Below are 24,227 nucleotides of genomic sequence, written 5' to 3' on the forward strand. Positions count from 1 at the left end.
CTTATCAGAGGCTGCTTCCACAGGCTTAATGACCTGATGTCACCTTGTATAGTTTGCTCCAAAGCGGGGATGGGGGGAACGGGGATGGGGGATGGGGACGAATGTTACAACACAATCTCCAGTCATGATCTAGGGTTGGTTTCAAATTAGCAGTTGAGGTATGGTCAGGCTGGCATCCTCAGGTACCTAAGGTGCCTTCAGCACAGCCCTACTGGTGCTCAGTGTTGTGGGGGACAGGGATCAGGGTGTGCCAAAGCCCTGCTACTATTTCTGCAGCAGAGTCCCTGTCTCCAGTACCCAGAATCACCCAATCAGTATGAAAGGAGAGTTTTTAAGCCACTGTATTCTCCAGTGCTATGCTTTTAGGAACACTGAAAACCATGCTGGAAGCTGAAGTTTGGGAGTAAGCTGAAGATTGGGAATAAGGTATGGCAAGCCTTCATTTATGCATTCCGCCTCCCCTCTCTCCTTTAAATCCTCTCACATTAGTAAGAGGTGGGGAGTTCGGGACATTCCTCCATTGCCTCATTAACAATTACATTTCTCAGAAGAAGCAACAAGGGGATCATCTCTTTGAATGTGGTCCTCACAAATAGGGAAGAACTGATTAATGAAGTGGACGTAGTGGGAACCTGGCATCAGCAGAATCAAAGTCCACATCAAGGGAAGTAATAGTACCACTATATTCTGCCTTGGTCAGACTACATCTGGAGTACTGTGTCCAGTTCTGGGTGCCACAATTTAAGAAGGATATTGACAAATTGGAACGTGTGCAGGAGAGGGCAACCAGCATGAAACAGGGTCTGGAAGCCAGGCCATTTGAGGAATAATTGAGGGGGTTCGGTATGTTAACCTGGAAAAGAGGATACTGAGAAGAGAGATGATAGCCATCATCAGATATCTAAGGACTGTTGCATAGAAGATGAAGCAAGCTTGTTTTCTTCTGCTTTGGAGAGTAGGCTTTAAGTCACAATAAAGGCGATTCTGACTAAACATCAGGAATAACTTTCTAATGGTAAGAGCTGTTCAGCAGTGGCATGGAAGGTGCTTTAGTCTCCTTTCTTGGAGAAGAGGTTGGATGGCCATCTGTCATGGATCCTTTAATTGAGATTCCTACATTACAGGGGCTTTGGAGCCTTTCCAGCTCTACAGTTCTGTGATCTACAATTCAGTGGGATTTAACTCTGATTAGATGTGGCTAAGACTGCAGCCTTAGACATGTTTAAAGTATGTGAGGCTTGGTTAGTCATAACTAACTTCCATTGATTTCTGTGGATCTAATTCTAAGCAGGGGAAAGACTGGATTGAACCCCCTAGATCTTGTAAAGGTAGCTTATGTTCAGAAAGAACAAAGGCAAACTGCCTCGCCTGATAGTTTTATCAATACTTTTGGCTTTTGCAGTTGTCTTCCTCTTGATCAGTGATGTTACTGTCTCCCAGAATGTGTTCAGCAATTTATGGCCATCAGCAGCTTCTGTTGTTCCCCTGCTGTTCATTAGCTGTTCTAAGGATAACAGGTAGGCGGTAGAAAGCCTTGGGGAGTATCAGTAGGAATCGGGCAACCTCCCCTTCCATCCTTCCTACTGCATTCTCTTTTGTGCATTTCCAGGAAGAAAGAGCTATAGGAAGAATAAAGCTTCTGTGTAAGGGCTCACAGGAGCCCGAGAGTTAGCTTGACTCATTTATTTCAGAATCCTCACTGCTGCCTGCCCCCATGTAAAATACTTCTCAGTGATCATTAATGCTGAGCAAATGGGCAAGCGCTGACCTCATTGGCAAGCTGCAAAGCTGCCCCTCCCCTTTCGTTGAACACTTGCATCATCTTCAGAGATGGAGGAAGTTTGTCCTGTGTGCTGGAGGCAGAGGGATCAGAGCAAGTTCCTGCACTGCTTCCCTCTCTACCTGCACTTGTGCTGCCACTCACTCCTATGGTTGAAAAATCTTGTGAACAGCCACAGAAAAAGGGAATTAAAAGTACAGTTAGCATTCCTTCCCCCCAGGGGATGGGGTGGGATTTTGTCCCTTCTTGTGATTCTGCTTTGAATATCCAAGAAAATCTGGATTCCAGTTAATGCAGCTGTTGCCTATTCTATTATTATTTTTTTTTAAAAAAAGAATTGTAGAAATGGGGAAGCTTCTTCCCCTGGCTTCCCCCCCCCCCACATCCTGCCTTTTCTTTGTCTGAAATTTGTTTGGCTTTGTGTCTTGTTTTTTGTTTTTTGTTTAGAGAAAAGTGTCAGGTGTTACTGTGTCAGCATTTTAATTGGACTGCATTACATTTTGCTTGTCTTCCTTCCTCCCACTTGGGTCTGCAAAGGCTGCTCAGCCCATATGGACTGCTTTGCCTATGCTCCCAAGCACACTTCATTTACACCTGTGGTCTCCACCTTGCTACTCCTTGTCTCTTTCTGAAAATGTCTCAATGCTTCAGCACTTAGAGAGGCAAGGAACACAAAGTATTGTGCAATATGTGAGGCATGCATGGCAGGAAATCCGTGTAAGAAGATATTGATTGGTTTGCCTCTTAGATCCCTTTATTTTGTCCTGTTACACGACCACCTGGGACTGGACAGATCCTTCTTGTATTGCTAGAGCAGGCATCCCCAAGCTCGGCCCTCCAGAAGTTTTGAGACTACAACTCCCATCATCCCTAGCTAACAGGACCAGCGGTCAGGGATGGTGGGAATTGTAGTCCCAAAACAGCTGGAAGGCCGAGTTTGGGGATACCTGTGCTAGAGTCATGCAAGCAAGGTGTACCTAGGGGTTAGCCTCTGCCAAGTGTGCGGGCAAGGGCACAAAAATGGTGCCTCTCAACACTGGGTGAGGAACCGGGAAGCTGGTGTGGGCTGTCGCAGCAGCCCTGCAGAGCCCCCTGCCTAGTTGTCTGGTGGCTAGTTTGTGCAGTGGAACTCCCCCTGAAGACACTGATATTTGGCCCTCCATCCTAGTGTGGATGCTGCTCCCTGTTCTCTGCACCTCCTGCTTGTCCTGAGCGGCCTTTCAGTTGATGTGGTGACTGAGAAATGTCAGGCAAGGCTCTTAATTTACCACAGACAAGTTGCTTTTCCCTGGTATCTTTCCACCTTGACCAATTTTCAGCACGTGCACTGCTGGAAGTTTACCCCAGAGAGCAAGGGCCATTGACTTACATGGGGTTACCTTCAAGTAAAGTGCGCACAGGGATGCAACATCCATGCTAGTGCCTTTCTGCTGGTGTCTTTTGGGGTAACGAAAAGGCAAGTGAGGCATTGTCAGAAGCCTTGCCATCTTGTGTACACTCTGTCCTCAGAGTAAGCCCCATTGAACTTGTTGAGATTTTGAGTGGACATTCATAGGCTTGTGCTGTAAACACCCAGTTTAAGAGTAATTTGTGATTATTGAATTATTGTTTTTTGCGGGGCGGCGGGCGGAAGGCATCAATACAGCTCCTTGCCAAGGGTGCAAGATAGCCTAGGTACACCTCTGTATGCAAGAAGCATTACCCATGGTGGAGGAGTCTATATTGTGTTCCCCAGGACTGAAGGCATCCCTGTTTAGGGAAGTTTTTCATGTTTGATGTTTTATTGTGTTTTTAATATTCTGTTGGGAGCTGCCCAGATGGGCGGGGTATAAATAAATAAATAAATAAATAAATATAATAATAATAATAACTAATGTTTACATTGCAACAGTTTCTGGAAGGAATGAATCTGGGCATGATTTGGTGAGAAACTTTCATGTTACTGGTATTGGCATAGGAAGTAGTCACAGTACAGAAGCTCCCCCAACACCAAAATAATGTTAGGCCCTACGCGGGCACTGTTTTTCTTTCAGAATCTGGACACAGCAGACTGTAAGATCGCCCACTACTTTTCCTTTAGTATAAGTGGTTTTGTTTATTGTTTTGTTAGGTTCAATGTGTCCTCAAAGCCTCCAAATTCTGTAGCATTCATTGAGGGTTTCTGGTGTGTCCTTTATTTCTCCAGGAAAAACTCAGGGACTCTTCTCATTACAGCTTATCCACACTTATAAAGTAGCACTGCCCTTGCTTAGTTACAGAACCCCTCTATCATTTGGTTCCTCTGTTCTTGGCATTAACTTTAGTCACCTTACCAGTTCAGTAAATTCCTCACCTGGTGAAGGATTTGGCAAATGAGTTGAATGGGCATTACCTACATAGGAATAAGCGGTGAAGTCACAAGGAGAGAGCAAGTAGGACATGCTGTACCTTGCTCTGAAATGCTGAAAATCTGTGACAGGATGGCAAGGAATGGATTTACATTCCTTCATCACAATAAATCTGCTTGTATGGAAGCAACCAACCGTTGTTGTTCTTTATGGCTCAACATCCTCATAACACCTTATGGGTCTTTCATAAAACCCTCACAATCTTTTAATAATTCCACTCTGAGGTAGTTCTGTCCTGTCTTGGATTAAGCATGCCTATGCGTTGAAGACAGAGATGGGAGATAAATCTGATTTGGTTCACATTTTAATGCAAATTCATGAGTCAATATCTGACCAGAGACGTGCAGCTGTCCTTTGAAACTTGCATATTCACTGAATTTTGCAGTGCCGTTTTCCATTGTCTACAAAAATACATATTTTAGGTGGAAATGATCATAAAATGCATATGTGAGTAAAGATAAAATATAAAAATGCAGTATATCAGGGAAAATTGAATCTGTATATTTTTTTAAAAATGCACCCTAAAATATTTTCATGATATTTTTTTAAATTGCAAACTGATTTGGAAATGTAATGAAGTGGAGGCTGGGGGAGGGGATGAGAAACTCAAAGAATCCGAAACTGAGATATTTGCCCATCCCTAGTTGAACGGGACAGACAGGGGGAGGACAATAGAGGGAGGGGTACCACAAGAGAGACATGCCAGAATTTTCCAGCGATATCTGTACCAGTGCTGGTATATGGAGGATGGAGACCAAAGAATTGCTACAGCACATAGCTACAACAATAACTTATACCCCAGGAACCCCTTGCAGTGGTGGAAGATGTAGAGCAAAGGTAGCCAACATCATGTCCTACGTGTTATTACATTACATTTCCCATCAATCCTGACCATTGACTATGTTGGCTGGTTTCAACAACTGCTAAGGGCACCATGTTGGCTACCCTTGTGCCTACATAGTACTCGTGGCAGTGATGCAGCCTGTACCTCTGCAAAATACATTCTCTCTCTTATCTGCCATACCAATACAATGCTTGTACAAATGGAGCATTCTTGGGATAGCAGCAGACGAAGGGAAGATTATGCTGAGTGAAAGCGTGTGCATGATCCAAGGTCACACATAATACTTGAATCCCAATTTCACAGATTCACTCAGAGCCATCATCACTTCACTCTCTTTGTCCCTATTTATGTGTTTAAATAAGCATATGCAGGACAGGAACCCACAGTTCTGCCTCTTTCACCTTGCTCAGCATTGAAATGCTCAGCCGTAATGCTGCATTAGCATTGCTTTGAATTCAGCATCCTTTTTGGATGTGTGTGTGTGCTCCTATTCTTTCTCTCTTTAAAATAACAAAGCACTTAAGTGTGTAAGAAAAATTGCCCATGACAGCTTTAACTGTGCTGTTTCACATCTCCCGCAGCAGCAGACGTTACTAACATGAGAGATCTTTTAAGTAGAAAGAAATGTATTTGTCTTATTTGCTTGGCTTGAAAACAGATGAGCAGAATTTTTAAAAGAAGGCGAAGAAAATCATAACTCTGCATGGAAACAAAATGCTTTCATTTTGTTGTAGAAGTCAGTGTATTTCCCCTAAGACACATGCACCCAAAATTGTAACCTCCCCTGCCCCCGCCTTGCAAGGACAAATCTTTCAACGTATTTTCCACAAGGTCAAAATTTGCAAGTAGCTATTGAAAAACCTCTCTCTCCTCCTCCTCTCTTTTGGCAAATATTCAGATTAAAAAGACAGGTAGTTTTGTACAGCAGCTATGCTAATTCTGGCAAAGATTTCCTCTCTTGTACCTCTGCCAAGAGGCCATGTTCTCCTTCTATATGAATGCCTTTCTTGTCACCTGAGGAACCGACAAAACGCTCTTATTAGGGGAACAAGTGCACTGCATTCAGCCAGGCCACAGGAACAAAACAGGGCTCATTTTAAAGATGTATTTTCTATTGTATTGCCGGTAATTTCTATAATATCGGAGGCAGAAATATTACATGCTATGGCGTCAAGTGATAGATTTCTACTGAATACCTAAACCAGGGCTTCCAAATCGGTGGCTCCATAGACAACTAGATGGCCCATGACATATCTGTAAAAATACAATTAAAATCATGCAGCAAATAGCAGAAGAAGAAGAGGAGTTTGGATTTGAGATCCTACTTTATCACTACCCTAAGGAGTCTCAAAGCGGCTAACATTCTCCTTTCCCTTCCTCCCCCACAACAAACACTCTGTGAGGTGAGTGGGGCTGAGAGACTTCAAAGAAGTGTGACTGGCCCAAGGTCACCCAGCAGCTGCATGTGGAGGAGCGGAGACGCGAACCCGGTTCCCCAGATTACGAGTCTACCGCTCTTAACCACTACACCACACTGGCTCTCTTCCTCACTAGCAGCACTGGCTAGCAGAGCACATTCATCTTTTAAATGCTTTTAGATACTAGTTTTTAATCATTTTTAACTGGGAATTTTAATGTTCTGTTTCTTTTTTTTGTAAACTGCTTAGGGGTTGTTTGGTTGTTTTTCAATTAAGTGGCATATAAATTAAAATAAAATTTAAAAAATTACAGTAGCTACAGTTGGCAGCAAAATCTTTATGTGGCTCATCAGAACCCTCAGCAATTATCAAGTAAGGGGGAAAGTTTGGGGGCCACTGGTGGAACAGCTTATCCATGGTCTTTCTGGCATAAATAAACTTTAGGACAGGGGTGTCCCAATGCATTTGATGCCTGAGGCAAAGGACAAGATGGCACCTCTCATTCCGAACACACATGGCAACTGGATTGGCAGGTGAATTTTACTTCAGCACTGGCAAAAGGATAGCACCCTCCAGCTCTGCTAAGGGTTATAGACTAGCTTAGCAAGTGCAGGCCAGGCCAGAAGACCCACACAGCCCTGTCCTCTAACACCTCTTTGTCGCCCTCAGCCAGCTAGCATCTGCCTCCCATGCAGCACATGGTGGCCTCAAACCACATATAGGTGTGGATAAGCATCCAGAGATAGCCATTCATTTATTTTATTAGTGGATTTATGCCCCATCATTTCTCCAAGTTGCTCAGGGTGGTGTGCATGGCATTCTGGCCTCCATATTATTCTCACAACAACCTTGCTAGGTAGGTCTGGCTACGAGTTGGTGACTGGCTCATGGTCATCCAGGGAGCTTCATGCCTGAGTGGGGATTTGAACTCTTGGCCTCTCAGGTCCTGGTCCAACGCCCTGATCGCAGTAACACACTGGCTGTCTCAGTTTCACATCTGCTGAGAATGAGGATGGATGGGAAGGCTTGCTATCTTGTTGTTGTTGTTTAGTCATTTAGTCGTGTCCGACTCTTCATGACCCCATGGACCAGAGCACACCAGGCACTCCTGTCTTCCACTGCCTCCCGCAGTTTGGTCAAACTCATGCTGGTAGCTTCGAGAACACTGTCCAACCATCTCGTCCTCTGTCGTCCCCTTCTCCTTGTGCCCTCCATCTTTCCCAACATCAGGGTCTTTTCCAGGGAGTCTTCTCTTCTCATGAGGTGGTGGCCAAAGTATTGGAGCCTCAGCTTCAGGATCTGTCCTTCCAGTGAGCACTCAGGGCTGATTTCCTTCAGAATGGATAGGTTTGATCTTCTTGCAGTCCATGAGACTCTCAAGAGTCTCCTCCAGCTATCTTAGATGGCTTCAAAAGAGGATTAGACAAATTCATGGAGAAGTCTATCAAAGCCTACTAACCATGAGGGATATGCTCTGCCCTCCACAGCTGGAGGCAGCAATGCTTCTGAATAACAGTTGCTGGAAACTACATGAGGGGAGAATGCTCTTGTGCTCGAATCCTGTTTTCTGGGTTCCCACGGGCATCTGGTTGGCCACAGGATGCTGGACCAGATGGGCCATTGGTCTGATCCAGGAAGCTTTTACGTTTTTGTCTTCCACACTGTGTAGTTTGAACATGGACTGTATTCGATACTGCTTGTCTCAATATGCACGGTGATCATAGGACTCTGAGCATGTGATTTCCCATTTGCTTGCAGAGGTCCTATAGCATTTATTTAGCCTTGAAACATATTAGAGGAGTGTGTGTGTGTGTGTGTGTGTGTGTGTGTGTGTGAATGTGCATGTGTTTGCTTAATCCTCCTATCCCTGTGGGATTTCCAAGAGCCAAATTGCTGTTTAAGGCCAGATTTGGGTTATATGGCTTGCAGTCACAGTTTGCCAGAAGTCCAGAGGCTTATTGTTCCAGGCATCAGGCTCTTGTTTGAAGCTTGGTATGGGAAAGGCTGAATGTGTACCCGTTCCAGGTGCATAGCATTGCTTTGCCAACATTTGCTTCCTCAACTGACTTGTTCAGAGGGTTTTTCTTCTCTTTTTCTTCTCCTGCCTTCCCTCCAGCAAAATTATTGACAAACATTTCTTTTCTAAAGCATCCTTGGCAATACAAGCATTTATTGTATTGATCATGCTATTCTTGTGACCATTTTACAAAGTCTGGTGGACTCTCCTCTCCCCACTTCTCACTCATTGCCAATTCCTGCCCTATGATGGTGGGTCAGACAACTGGTTTGCCTTGATCAGAACTTAATGTTGCTTGCCCCTGCAAAAAACCTCTCTGCAGTTTAGGTTTTGATTGGCAGGTTTTGATTGCAAAATTACTAGCCGCACTGCTTTTTGCACAGGGTGTGTGTGTATGGCAGATGATTCCATTTTTAATCACAGAGTCACCAAGCCAAGGATCAAAAGAGTAAAAAGACCAAGGAGAGCAAGGCAGTTGAGGCATTCACTCTAACTTAATATCCCCCCCCTTCACATTCAGTGTAACAAGTTTTAACATATAATAGAATCAAACTCTTCGGCAATCCCCAAAGAGGCAGATAGCCCCCACTCTAGTTACACTGTTATTCCTATTATTATATTCATTTATAATGAGAGAAAGGCTTCCCACAAAGATCTCAGTGCAGGTCCTTCAGACAGCCTGGGCCTAAGCCATATATCACTAGGTTGGATAGTTAGAAAACACATTGCCAAGATTTTATCCAAGCACCCTCATTGCTCAGTTTGAGAAGAGCATCTCTGTATCCCTTGGAATATTGCAGAAGGTTCGGGGGCACAATTCTTGGATCAGGTGCTGCTGTGCAAACAATGCAATATCTGGGTTTTTTCTTTATGTGAACCCCCTAACAATGACTAAATAACAGTAATCAGCTGGCCCTCCATGGCATCCAGACAAGCCCCCTCTGAAATCGACATAAAATGTTCTGTTTACTGCACAGAAAGCAGACCACGTGTTATTTCTAGCCTCCTATTCAAATTCAAGCTGAAAACTCTTGTAGTAATTACAGCGGGATTTAGAGCTTCTTTTCCCTGCCCCTGCGAGGGAATGCCTGTCTCCAATTACTTCTGGAAGTGTTATGCTCTTGGAGCACTGGCATGATCTAGCCCTTTACATTGTGCAATGGATCGTCTTCTCTCAATTGCAATTTGCAGTGTTGCAGAAAACACCAATGAACGAAGTCCCCTCCCCCAACTAAGGGCAACACATATTAATAATATTTGCCGTCCTTCAGATAATCTGTCCAGGATAAAAGGCAGCATATAAAATGTAAAAGCAAGTAGAAATTTAGATTGCCCTTCTTATGAGTAGTCTATGAGTAAGCACCAAAGGGAATTAATGGACATTGAGAACTAGGTGCAGAGGCAGATTTAGGGGAGTGCAAATGGTTTGCCCACACTGGGTGCTGAGCTGAGAGGGTGCTGCAGGGGGCGCTGCAACAGTGACAAACAATGGAAAGCAACAGGCGGGGTGGTGGTGCTGAATTTTGGCATTGCACAGGGTGCCGCTGAAATTTTAAGTCCAAGCTCCACCACTGCTAGGTGCCTGGAAGTCTTCACTTTAACACAGAAAGACTGAGTTTCAGTGAAAACCTTGGGATCATTGTGGTCACTTCCCTTAAAGGCAAACATGAAACCCCAGGGGTTTCCTGCTGTAGAGAAGAATTACTGGAGATCCACAAATCTCTAAATTACCAGACAGCTTGGAAGCCTCTGAGCACATTCAGTAGCTGTGCAGACCTTTCATGGTCGTAAAATTTTACACGGAAGGAAAATTACTTTAGTTCATTAAACTCTCCTTGTGTTCCTGCCAACTTTAAATTGGAGAAATGCTTTGCATATATCCATGCACCGAGATAGATGGCTCTTTGTTTCTAACAAATTAGAGTGTAAATGCATTCAACTCCTTCTGAGGCATGATGAAGAACTTCAGAGACAACTAAGAAGTGTCAAGTCAAAGACAGTTAGTCTCATGTATCAAGGATATATGGTTATTAGGGGAAGAGATGTTTGATCACTTTGGATAGACTACTGAGATGCAGTCACTGCTGATCCCATGCATTGGAACCATCTCTGTTCTCAAAAATCCTGCTTTATCAGCACAGAGATTAACATAGCTCATCTACAGGGCTGGCCACATATTTACAAAGTATAATTAGTAAAGGGACTGCGGAATGAATGACTCCAACTTCCAAGCAGGCAGTGTATGGGGGAAAACCTAATAAAAAATACCAAAGGGAAATGAATGTGGAAAACAAAACAGATTCTTCCAGCCCTTTTTCATCAGGGACAAAATGTACTGTTGTCTTCTTGCTGAAAGCATGTATTTTTTATGTTATAAATATGGTAAACATACAAAAAGTTATATAAACATCATATTCCCCCCACTGACCTATAGTCCTCAGAGGGGTTTAACAATCAGTTGCTGTTTCCAGTGAACTTTGGGAGTTGTAGCTCTGTGAGGGAAACACACCTATTTAACAACACACAGTGCTCTTAATAAACTACATTTCCCAGGATTCTTTGGGAGAAGCCATGACTGTTTAATGTGTTATGACACAGCTTTAAATGTATAAAGCAGATGGGGCCTTATTGTGACATAAACTTTTGTAGGCAGTCTTTTAGCTACTGAAATAAAAGGTACCTATAGGCATTTTTGAAAGAAATCATGAGGCTCTAAGATGTGTGCAGCTAAAAACCACTAAAGAAGAATTGTTGATTCAGGTTAGCAAACTGTGAAATGGCCCCAAACATTATTGACAGGCAGTATTAGCTTCTTAGTAAATCACTCAAAATACCACTCTACCAGCACCGATAAACAGAATTCTTTGGCATTCTCACAGTGTAGTTTTGAATGCAGTCACAATTACTAAGTTATTGGGCAAGCCAGCTGAGAATTTAGATTACAAAGTCCCTTTCATCAACTCATGGAAGAGGCTCTACACAAAAGCTTGGTATTATTTATAATTATCAGACATAAGTCAGGGTGAGATAATCTTTCAGGAGATGCAGGGAATATTACTCAGTCTTCTTAAAGCTCACAGCAAAACACAGGGGAAATCTGGGTAAAATCCCAAGGTATTATGAACAAACACGGCAAGGAGGAAAACAGCTTGCAAGTATCCCAAAGCCCAGAATTTAGAATCTGAAAAAGACCTGCTACGTTATCTAATCATTTCCTCTGCTAGGCTCCAATTGTTCCCCATAGTATCTTTGCTAGGACTGCTAGATGGTCCTGCTTCAGGTAAACAGGCATTCCCACTAGAGAAGACATCTTGCTTGCTTAAAATAACAGAAGCCTGAGCTTTATCTCTATATAAGTCGGTTTAGAATAAATACGATCTCCAGTAGCTGGGGGTGATATGATTTAAGAGTCCTCTATCATGCATTATAGGACGCTGCAGCAAAAAAAGCCACCATCATTTATTTTTATTGATTCAGCAACCCACAGTGGATCATATCTTCCAGTCTTTCCTTTTGCTAAGATACCACCCTTAAAGCCTTGGGAAAATTTATCTCTCTCTCTTTTAAGGTTGTGGTTTCATTTTTCTTAAAGCTACAATGTGCATAATAGGTCCAAAGACAGGGCAGAAAACATAGCAGGGAGAAAGAGGAGGGGGAAGAGGAGGAAACCTTCTGCCATTTCTAGCTCGTAATTCCCCTTGGAATCGATCACAGATGAGTATGGGTAAAGTTTGGGTCTTGATTACCTCAGAGATACCACAGATCAGTGTGATATACAACTTAGGTAAAGGTAAAGGTACCCCTGCCCGTACGGGCCAGTCGTGACTGATTCTGGGGTTGCGTGCTCATCTCGCTTAAGAGGCCGGGAGCCAGCGCTGTCCGAAGACACTTCCGGGTCACGTGGCCAGCGTGACGAAGCTGCTCTGGCGAGCCAGCACCAGCGCAGCACACGGAAATGCCGTTTACCTTCCTGCTATAAAGCGGTACCTATTTATCTACTTGCACTTAGGGGTGCTTTCGAACTGCTAGGTGGGCAGGAGCTGGGACCGAAGGACGGGAGCTCACCCCGCCGTGGGGATTCGAACTGCCAACCATACGATCGGCAAGTCCTAGGCACTGAGGTTTTACCCACAGCGCCAACTTAAAGAGCCCCAAATTGCCAGCTCTTTAAATGTGAGGGGAAAAGAGAGAGCCGATCTTTACATTGCAGAGACACTGACTTTAGAGTACAGATAATAGCTAATACATTAAAACCTTTTAATGGAAAGCAAGGCGTTGGAGGCCTTGTGGTGACAGTTGAATGTGATAAACTGCCAGGATAGATTGAAGACATTTGCATAGTCTTAGGAAGCAACTGGATCTCATAGAGTGAACGCCTTCATTTTGTAACTGGTAGCCTGATTTGCTGCTTACAAGTGGAAGGCCATGAACATTTTGCAGCTAGATCTATTTCAACATTGAAGAGAATGTAGTGGGGTATCTGGTTCTGCTAGGGCAAATACTTTTAGGTGCACTATGGAACTCCTCTGCCCTCTCCTCTCCCTGTGTGTCCCCTATGGTTTACCAAGACTACATCAACTTGTGCAATCCCAGAGTGCTCCTCCTCAGTCCTTCTTACTCTTGTGTCATGCTTAGTGTGTTGTCTGAGCATGGGCTTATGCTTAAGGTCTCTCCTTGTTAACTATAAACGAGGTTTGTTCTTGGCTACAGCTCCTGGTGAGCTTAACCATGAGCTTGGGTGCTGATGACACAAATTGTGGCTTATCTTGTCATGTCAACCAGACCCGTATCCCTCTGTATTCAACTTGTTACACGAAGAGGTGTGCCATATGTGAGGGAGGGAGGGAAGGAAGGAAGGAAGAGTTTGCAGTATAATTCACAACTTGAGCACCATGAATGGCAAGTAGCCATGGGTTGCACAATGGGGCACTATCAAGCAACTGCAGTGAGTTGATTTTTTTTTAAAAAAATAGAGGAGGTGAGAATTCATAGATGCAATGGAGACATTTTTGATTGCCTATTCTTTTCCTTTTTCTGTATGAGTGCCACTAGTGCTTTGGCTTATTCAACTGAAGGCCAATTTAAAGAGAGTGAACACAGGGCTGATCCATCCATGAGGCGGACTGAGGCAGCTGCCTTGGCAGTATCCAAGAGGTGGTGCCTTGGATGGGGAATTTATCAGGTGGGAAGTACTATTTGAACAGGAAATGAATGTGAGGCAGCTTTTGATGCTGCATTGGCTGTTCTTGGAAGGCAACTTAGTATCCCGCTCATGAAAATTTATAGATTGCTGAGTTAGCTAGACGTATTCCAAAAAGCCACCCCACCAATTACAAAACAGCACAGAGCACATGGGGTGAGAAGAAAGGTTAACACTAGCAGACAGTTCAGAAAGGTGGCCAGCATTAGCTCATTAGCAGTGCTGAACTTTGAGACGGAGAAGATGTATTGCTGTATATACAGGCCACATCCATACCATACATTTAAACCACTTTAAACAGTCACAGCTTCCCCCAAAGGATTCTGGGAGCTGTAGTTTGTTGAGGTTGCTAAAGTTCTTAGAGTGGTTTGACAATGAATTCCTCTTCACAGGGAACTTTGGTGTGAGGAGAATAGGGGCCTCCAAGCACCTCTCAACACCCTCAACAAACTACAGTCCCATTATTCTTTGGGGGAAGCCATGACTGTTTACAGTAATATAAAGCTTTAATTGTATGGTGCTGTGTTACCCTACTTGCTTGGGACACATCTCTACAGATACCATCAATCTACTTTTTCTACAGGGGGATGCAGGTGGCGATGTGGTCCAAACCATTGAGCCTTGGGCTTGCTGATCGGAAGGTCAGCAGTTCGAATCCCCATGACGGGGTGAGCTCCTGTTGCTCGGTCCCACCTCCTGCCAACCTAGCAGTTCAAAAGCTCCTCCAAGTGCAAGTAGATAAATAGGTACTGCTCTGGTGGGAAGGTAAACGGCGTTTCCGTGTGCTGCTCTGGTTTCGCCAGAAGTGGCTTAGTCATGCTGGCCACATGACCTGGAAAGACAGTCTGTGGACAAATGTCAGCTCCCTCGGCCTGTAAAGTGAGATGAGTGCCGCAACCCCAGAGTCGTTCGTGACAGGACTTAACTGTCAGGAGTCCTTTACCTTTATCTTTACTTTTTCTACATTCAAAGAATAAACCCTTCTGGAACATATGATTAAATTTGGGGAATTGAGCTCAGCTGCACCAAGGGAAAACATTTCCCACTGTAACTCTGTCTTTCTATAGTATTGTGTGGGATGCATGTACAAATAGATTATTTCTTCCTTTGAGAATGCTTTTTCCTTAAATGGTGCTGTATCCAAGATATCAAGAGAAATTCAGAGTGACAGAAACTAACTGTGCTGTAATTCATCATCATTCACTAGGAAATGAAATTCGTCTTAATTACCTTCAAAAATAGCAAGAGCTTTCATTTAACAACAAGGGTAGGTAGGAGATACCATTATCAGAGGGAAAAGCATTTCTCACAGGCCAGTCAGGTCATGCTTCACTGGAGGCCGCTAGGCTTGGGCTAATTCAGACATAGCTATGATCCTTTGCACATACAGCAGGGAAAGTGAAAGACAAAGGCTCTCTACATGGAACCAATGCAGTGTTTTGGCAAAAACATTGGAGGGCACATCTATTAGCCATGAAGAGATCTTTGTCTAGTCAATATCTCTCAAACTTTCTACCTCAGAAGGCTACTAGGAGGAAAAAATGTGCAGTGAGAGAACCATGTATGCCACCATGTGCAAAAGGTAAGATCAAGATGAAAGGAAATAACTAATATCCTTTAACTTATTTGGAATAATCCAGAGAAAGAGAGATGTGCCCAAGACTGAATTATCATGGACAGGGGCAGACTTTTGAATTTTTGCACCCTGTGCAAGGCCAATATTTGATGCCCCCACAGGTCTCAGGGAGGTTCAGAGGATAAAATCACAATATAAAAACACAAAATACATAATCAAAATAAAAACAAGAACAACGCAATAACCGCCCCCCCGCAAATAGAATTTAAAACACACATACACAATATTTGTAGTAAAACATAAAAATAAGCACCTATCAGGTATCGTCAATGAGTAAATTAAAAGATCAATTTAACTATCAAAACATTTTAGCCATTGGTTCCCCCCCACAATTGCAACCATTCATAGAAGCTAGTTAATAGAATCATAGAATTGTAGAGTTGGAAGGGACTCTGAGGGTCATCTAGTCCAACCCCCTGCAATGCAGGAATCTTTGGCCCAATGTGAGGCTTGAACCTACGGCCCCGAGATTAAGAGTTTCATGCTCTTCCAGCTGAGCTATGAAAGGCAATTCATATTGCGATGGATTAATTTTGAGTCCATCTTCACATTCATCTCTCTCTTTTTTTTTCATAAAATATTTATTGAGGTTTTCAAAAGAATTTAAAAAAGAGACAAAAAAACAAAACACACACACAAAACAAAAGAAAAACCAAAAGCAAGCATATATCTTTCATTAACATTTTTCCTTGACTTCCCCACATCTCCTCTTCTTGTATTCCAATTCAATTTTTAGTTCAACAAGTTCCTATCCCCAAATTTTACCTTATTATATTTAAATCCTTTTGTTTAACCAATTTTGACATAAATCTCAATCTTGATACATCAGATCTTATTCTTAATACCTTTTTCTAAAGTCGACCCCAATTCCATTTCACGATTTCCCCATTTTAATCTAAAATAGCAAAACAGATTATTTACAAAAAAGAATATATTTATACCGCCTTTGGATACCCAAAACCCCACTCCCCACTTTTCCCGGTTTCAATCCCCAACCAATGTCCATCAGTCCATCTGGTATCAGCCTGGTGATCTCACATCCGAGGCCCTTAAATCTCTTTCCTTTCCTCTCTGCCGGTTTTTCTGATAGTCCTTTATGTTAAACGCCAGATCTCGGAGAAGCTCTGTCCCCATAAGGTCCATACTTCTTCCTGCCAGGCCACCATATTTAAAATTGTAATCCAAGTCTTGTTTTTTACTTCTTTTAAGACCAAATGTCCCAAAAACTCCTGCTTCCACTTTGGTCAAATTTATCTTTCCCTTTAAGTCCATCTTTACAGGCCTCTGGCCTGCCAGGTCTCCATATTTATGATTGTAATCCAAATCTTGTTTTTTGCTTCTTTCTTTGATCCTTTGCTGCATTATAGCTCCTCCTTCCTTTCCCTCTAAGTTGTCATATGTAGCTTCTTCAAATTTCTCAAGTTCCTTTTCTTGTTCAGCTGCAAGAGTTTTTAGTTCAAGGGCACAGTCTTTTTGTTCTGGTACAGAGACTTGAGTCGAGTCCCTTCCAATTTCCACAGGTTTGTTTGCTTTTTCATTCAATATTATGACATTTTTAGCCAAAACAATGCTTTGTTCATGAAGTTTTCCCAGGCTTCGAAATATCTTCTCAAGTGCCGTCTGTATTTTTCCACTTACAGCCATTCTGTAATGTCCCAGAGCCCCCTCTAGGGGAGTGCTGGTTACTTAGTATTTCTTCCAGTTGTAAATCCAAAAGTCCTTTATTTTCCTTGGTTTTCGACAATTTGTTACCTATATGTAACCAATATAACCAGCCGAGGCAATAGAAACAAAGTTCTCTCTCTTTTTTCCCTCTCAGCTTTGACAGCTAATTTGACAGCTGTCAAAGTCTTTTAAATCTCTCCAACAGGCTCCCTCGCGGATCGCTTCCGGGTCCTGGGGGAGGGGTATCAATCCACTTTCAAAATTAATTCTTATCCTCCAGCACATTCACTTATACTGCCAAAACGTGAAATTAGTTACTTTTGACTTCCCACGAAGAAAATGTTCTTTTCAACCTTAGTTATCTAGTCCTTGCTTTAAGATGTTTACAAAAGGGGGAGACGGACTTCCTCTTTACGCCTTCCCCGCTCGTGCCGAATCAAAAAGGAGTGATTTTTAATGTCCAATTTCCGTAATACTCACGGGTTGTTACTTTTAGTCCAAATTTCAAAGGAAGAAGTCAGCGCTCTCCAACCATGGCATGCGGCTTCGCTTCGCGGAGACGGGTAGACAGCTCTCAGCTCCGCGCCGCTCACCCCCGGTATGTTCCGGAGCCTTTAAAAAGGCTCCTTTGCAGCGGGGGGGGGGGACGCAAATGGAGCCCACCGAGCCTTCAGTTCACAGGCTTCCCCGCCTGTGATTTTTTTCGGGTCCCCGCTTCGCCGTAGCGGTAGAACCCTAGCTCCACGAAGCAGATTTCCTCCGGAGATCGGAGGAAATCCGCCATTACAGTTGCTGGCGCTAACCGGAAGTCCATCTTCACATTCATCTCTCATACATGGATCTTTTCAGTTTTGCACCCCCTCAGCTTAGTGCCCTGTGTAGGAGAACCGCCTGCACCACCCTAAATCTGGTGCTGTCTTGGAGTAACTAGACATGGGGAGGACTGTGTTTAAGCCTTATTTAAATTAGTGGTGCTTTAGGACTCAGCTGTATGCACTCTGATTTAGACTTGTAAACAGCCACCTCTCTGGAATTCCTTTGAGGTGTCTAGGATACTGGTTTTTTTCTTTATTTTATGCCACAAATAACTAACATTGGTATGTTTATGGGAAGGTGGGGGGGGGATTGAAACTAGTTGTGTTTCTGAACTTATTTGAAAGGCTGTATTGATCTCAGTGATTTCAATGATATTAAAACCATAGCTGTCAACTTTTCCCTTTCCTTGCGAGGAATCCTATTTGGAATAAGGGAATTTCCCTTAAAAAAAGGGAAAAGTTGACAACTATGATTAAAACATGTGTAAATTTCTTTGGATTTCATCTCTCCAGCCTGGCCCCAAAAGTGAGATTGGAGCAAAGAGGCAGCTTCTGTTGCTTATAGTTCCTTGCTGGATAACATCCCAAAATAGGGTCAAGGAGAGAGAAACTTTCTCCCCTTTGTTCAAAAATCTCTCTTTAATTCTATACCTCTGAGGTTTTCAAATGCACCACTCTCCAAATTTCCCCCACCGTTGAATAGGAAGTGGCTTGTTATGTGAGAACGTCCTCTGTTCAAGGCTGCAGTTTGGGCTTGTCTGCTCGGCCTGTGTGTGTGTGTAATTTATATGGGTGACGCGTTATACATTTTGTCTGCATTGTATGTATATATCACAAATGCCTCAGGCAGATCTTGCTGCTTGCCAGAACCCTACATGAGGTTGAGGTCCAAAGGGATGGTTTATCATCTCTCTCTCTTTCATCACGCTTTTCTATCACTCAGAGGTGGGAGGGCAGAATTATTATTTGATAACTACGGAGTACCTGAAAATCTACACTACTTCTGCTACAGGCAGGGTCATTACTCTAGGTTTGCTATACAGCAGTATAAATTGAACCTGAACACATAACAAGCTAAGTCGTGTGAGGCCTGACACTTGTAAGCTTTTGGATGATGGAAGATGTAACAGCAAAGGCCATTCCAGAATATTTTTTTTAGATGTCCCAAGTTGTGTGGGAAATGGAGTTCAGATCTAATAACTCACATTGAGTGCCAAGATGGAAAAATCTTGGATGTAGGTTGTTATGCTGATGTGTCTACTGCAGTGCTAGGGAACTTGTGGCCCTTCGGGGTGGTTGGACTTCAACTCCCATCACCCGCAGTCAGCATAGCCAGTGGCCAGGTGTTATAGTCCAACAACATCAGGACAGTTAGGTATGTGATGGTTCGGTTCATCCTTGCAGCTTGAGAATCCAAACTATGCAAGAGGAAGGAAATATGCTAACAACTAGTGTTTGCAAAACTGGGTGTACCAACTAATTGGACAAGGTTTCTCAGATTTTGATTGTTAATTTATTTAAAAGCTTTTCTGATGTACTTAATATTTTAAAAAATATCTAAGCGATATACAAAAATACAACACAAAGGCAATAAAAGTGTATACTAATAACAGATCCGACATAAACGCTAGTTAAACAGTATTATAAACACCCAATAAAACTAGATGCCAAAAAGATATTGTCGTTTCTGTTGGGGGTTCTGGATACTACTACAACTACTACTATTTATACCTCACCCATCTGGCTGGGTTTTCCCAGCCACTCTGGCTGGCTCACAGCATATATCAGAACATACTAAAACATCAAACATTAAAAACTTCCTGATATAGGGCTGGAAATCTTCTTTATTCCCCCAAGTAATTTGGATATATTTGAGTCATATGAAGACATGAATGGGTTATGGGTCTGCAGTTTAGGCTGTCATCCAATGCACATTTTCCTGGGAGTAAGTCCAACAGAACTCAGCAGGACTTATTTCTTAGTAGACAGAAGCTTGCACTGTACTGTAAGTCAAATAAGCCCAGAGGAAAATGTAGGGAGGAGAAAAGCTAACAAGGCTAACTTTGGTGTTTTATTTTATATCTCAAGATGTTTTGAAATTGAAACAAAATGTTTCTAGCTATGAGGATGCATTAAGCTAACAATTTCTCCTCATTGGCCTTCTCCCCGCTCCTTACTTGATCCTATAATACCCCAACTTTACTGGATAGATGCTAAGCTCTCCTTTTGGGTGGTTTCAGATGTGTTTTGTATCTATAAATATATGCAGAAGAGTAAAAGTAGGTTCTCTCTCTCCCCCCTCTTCTTCTCCTCTCAGGTGATTCTCATTCTTACAAAGCTGTATGACTTCAACTTGGGAAGTGTTACTGAAAGCTCGCTCTGGAGGTAAGCAGATTATATATCACATAGTATCTCCTGGGCAGATGTTTGCTGCATGAAATGTGAGTGTTTGGGATGACAGAAGGAGAAAGAAAAGCTTTTCCCTTCCCCAAAGAAATGTGAGGAAGCCTGTGTTTGCATTTGTGTATGAACATCATGGGCAGGGGACTTTACATTGCAGAGAAGCTGCCTTGGGATCTAGGGGTTCTCCTGATGATAGAGCTTCCTTTAGTTTGCCTCTTTTGATCAGTCGTGCGGTGAGACAGAGCTGTAGAACTGCCTTCCCAAACTGACATTGCTGCAGGTTATCTGGGTGGGGCAGAGGAGGGTGGTGCTGAGGTTGTGCGTACACTCGAGTGAAGCCAATTTGGTGCTTCCACTGGTCTGCCCACACAGCCTGGAGCTCACTATGGATGTGTTCTTCTCCAGTCCCCTCCAGGTAAGATGCCAAGACTTTGGTGTTGGGAGGGCATCTCCACCATTCTGCAATACTAAACCAGCCACTGCTGCTTTCAATCAAAAAGTTTCACAAGCACACGTGCAAACTATGGTATGCCCTTTTAAGATAAGAGTTGGTAAATTTTACAGCCTGAGGACCACACAGCTCCAAGGATGAATTGGGTAGCGCAAGTGAAGAGAGTGAAGGTTGGATGAAATGATTCTATGGTCCATGTGCAGCCCACAGTTGGTAGTTTGTCTATGTCTGTTCTAAGAAGTACTGTAGTGGCTGCTGCTGTTGCTGTAGCTACTTCTACTATGTATGTTCAGGTTTCTTTTCTAAGGCTATGAAAAATGAAATAAGGGCAGATTTAAAATGTCAGTTAGCTGGCAAAGGAATGTGTTCTCCTGTTAAGGCTTGCCTGGGTGTCCGAGAAAAGATGAATGGAGAATATATGGGTGACTCTTGAGATTGAACAATAGATCTGTATCCCATCTCCTACAACATTTCTTCACATCCTTCTCTTACCTAGTTAAGGGAAAGTCACTTTCAGGAACTGTTTCTGGAACATAACCAGAGAGAAAACGGCTTCCCTGACGGAACAACGTGTTAATGCATTAGGGGTTAATTGTTCCTAAGAGCTCTTGAAACTTTTCAATTTGCATGGTACCTCTAAAGCCTAATTGCACTGTACTGTGCTAATCCGCAGAGGTATAAATAACCCTGAGACTAATAGGAGGGAGCGCAGTCATTTCCACTTACTGCGTACTTTTCAGGGTATTTAAGCCTTGAAAAAAACTTTTTTCCTTGTACCTAACAAGTGCAAATGACACAGTGATTATAGTATAGGCATAATTGCTGCACAATCTGGCTCTGCATAAATAATGTAACGAGCCAACAGAAATCCTCTACTAATGCTGAGAAGTGGCTGCAGTGTTTGAGCAGCGTAAAGGGGAAAAAAATGACAGCAGTGCTGAACTTGGGGCCTTTCGGACAGAGAAAGGAGGGACAGAAAACATCAGATTCAAAATGCAATTCTCCCTTTTTTTTGTGTGTAGGTCTTAAAAGCTGTGCAAAAATATTTGCTGAAATTAAAGATCAGAACTTTGTGTTTCTAAAATTACCTGGGAATATTCTTCATAGTGAAAGTTGCTCAAATACTGGAAATGTTCAGATAGTGATGCTTGGAAATGTCCGACAAGAGTCATTTTGTCATGGTCAAGGCTTGGCTAGATAGCTCAGTCTTAACCTCAAGATTGTGGGTTTGAGCCCCATGTTGGATAGGGGGTTGGACTAGATGACCCTAATGGTCCCTTTACACCCCACAAGTCTATGATCTGTTTGCAGAAGCAGCCCTTAGTAATTTTTGAAGATCAGAGTGTTTTTCATTAGAGAAACTGGAATGCAGGCAAGAGAACATCTCAGCTTTGAAATTGAGCAGAGCTTGAAAAGAATAGGACAATTCTCAGTAACAGGAGGTGAAAGGAGGTCAGTTAGCAAATCTAACCAGTCTGGATGATACTTTCATGGCAAATCATTCATAGAGAGAATACTGTGTATAGCCTGGGCAGCCATGTCTTATTTCATGTCACTGTGTAGCTACTGCAGACCCAGGAGCTGTTAGTGAGAATCCGCAGCTATGCATGTGGAGAGCACAGTTCCTAGGAACCATCTCCCCTGCAAATACATCCCTTGGGACATTTGGGAAGCAATGTGCAGAGACAAAATCAGCTGTTCCAATTTGCCTGAATGACTTGCAGGATGCAGGACACACAGACTGTCCAGTTGTGTAAGAATTCTTAACACTGATAGCTTCCAAACTGATTGACTGGGCAAAGTGGGAGTGTTCACTAGTCTGAAACTGCAATCGTTGGGTAACCACACTAATAAAATGCATGCACTGGAGAGATGTGATAATTGATGTGAGGCCAGTGACGCCAGATGTAGTGCCTGCAGGGGCAGAGCATGGAGGGCTTCAGGGGAGGCTGCTAGCTGTACAGTTCTAACATCACAAACTTTCTTGGTGGGATGCTTGAGGAATTCGATTTCTGTGAAATCTGTTGTGAACTGGCTGCTAATGTGTGGATTTGAAAGTAATTGTGCTTAAAATAGGATGGAAGGGACTCATGAATGAAAACATGTGGAATTGACACAGATCAGATAAAGCATGAGCCATCCACCTATAGCTACTTGTGATAGACAATTCAGTGCATTACGTGTGACAAACTGCTGGTAGCAATTGGCAATACCATATTTAATAGGGATTCTATAAAAAAAGGGGTATGTTCTTAATACTGTAACTTTGAATAAATCTAGTTCGTAAAATTTTATAACCAACTCTCTGGAGCACAGACCTTTTGTTGTTGTTACACTCCCATTACCTTATTTTTGCATTTTTGCTGCTGAATTTTTCTCCGTCTTCAGCCATTCACACGTGATTGCATGAATAAAGTACTGTGGAAACAAGCAGTCTGCAAATAACACTTCTGCAGTGATTGCTGCAATTGTAGGAACAATATACTTTCTGCTGCACTCACAGAAATTAGGGCAAGTTCTGTACTTTCTTTGCTCGCATGACACTTTCTCCATATGATCACATATACAGAGATGTGGAGCGATGATGGCTAATATAACCAGCACCCTCTTCCATGTATCATTTTGCGATCAGAATTCTGCTTTCCCAAAGCCCTGTGTTGGACAGTGTAATCTTCTGGTTTGGCTCTCCCTGCTGTGTGTGTGCCAGCAGCTAAAGCAGCATCGAGGGATGCAACAGGAACATCTAGATTAATAAATTATGATACATACATGCCAATAAAGGGGGAATCTCCCTTTCTGAATATTTGCCAAAACATAATTAAAAAACAAGTGGTATTAGGACATCCTTTTTCTTTACTATGTAGAATATGTTGCGAATGCAGAGAATATGGTTTATTGAGCATGAAAAGCTATACTCTGCCTTTCTATTAAAAAAATGCGGCTAAGGACATCAAAATCCACAATAAAAAACTAATCCACATAAGAAATAAGCCATAACACAATAAAAATAGCTACAAATAAGATAAAAGCATATAAAAATGTCATCCAATTAAAAACATCATTAAATTAAAAACAAAGATTAAAACATAGAGAAGAAACGTATCATTTCAGTAGGCAAAGCAGCTGTTTAAATGAAAAGGATTTTGCTTGCTGGTGGAAAACCATCTAGAAGGGACTAAAAGCCTTTCTTAGAAGGGAGTTCCAAAGCCTGGAGGCAGCCACTGAGAAGGTCATTTTTCGGCTTTCCATCAAGACAAGACAGGTGTTGGCAGAAAAGGGAGAACAACCTGTCAGCACCTGGTCAGGCTTGCATGGAAGGAAGCGGTCCTTTAGGTAACCTGGTCCCAAGCTATTAACTCTTGCAAAATGCTGCATCAAGGTTCTATTCTGACATTATTGCCATTGGTTCTTACTGCTGGAAAACAACAGTTGTGTTGTTATTACTGCCACAGGGTGGATAAATTGCTCAGTCCTCCTTCTCTTTTTCTTTTTCAGTGTTTTAGTGAGGGGCTGACCAGAGTCCAGTCACTGCAGTCTCAACAACTGACACTGCGCTAGTACTGGGCTTGGGTCCTGTCACTCTCCTGAGAGGGAGAGCTTTTATCAAACAC

The 24,227-nt window shown here is 42.8% G+C and overlaps 1 protein-coding gene across 1 annotated transcript in view; it reads left to right on the plus strand.

Annotated features, from left to right (window-relative positions):
• SORCS3 (sortilin related VPS10 domain containing receptor 3) overlaps positions 1 to 24,227 on the plus strand; it is a 415,208-nt gene that overhangs the window by 122,360 nt on the left and 268,621 nt on the right. The window contains exon 2 of the mRNA XM_083616529.1: positions 20,080 to 20,147. Within this exon, the coding sequence (XP_083472655.1) occupies positions 20,080 to 20,147 (68 nt within the window). The remainder of the gene's footprint in view (positions 1 to 20,079; positions 20,148 to 24,227) is intronic.

Source organism: Podarcis filfolensis, assembly GCF_964270895.1.
Source record: "Podarcis filfolensis genome assembly, chromosome: 5".
Lineage (NCBI taxonomy): Eukaryota > Metazoa > Chordata > Lepidosauria > Squamata > Lacertidae > Podarcis > Podarcis filfolensis.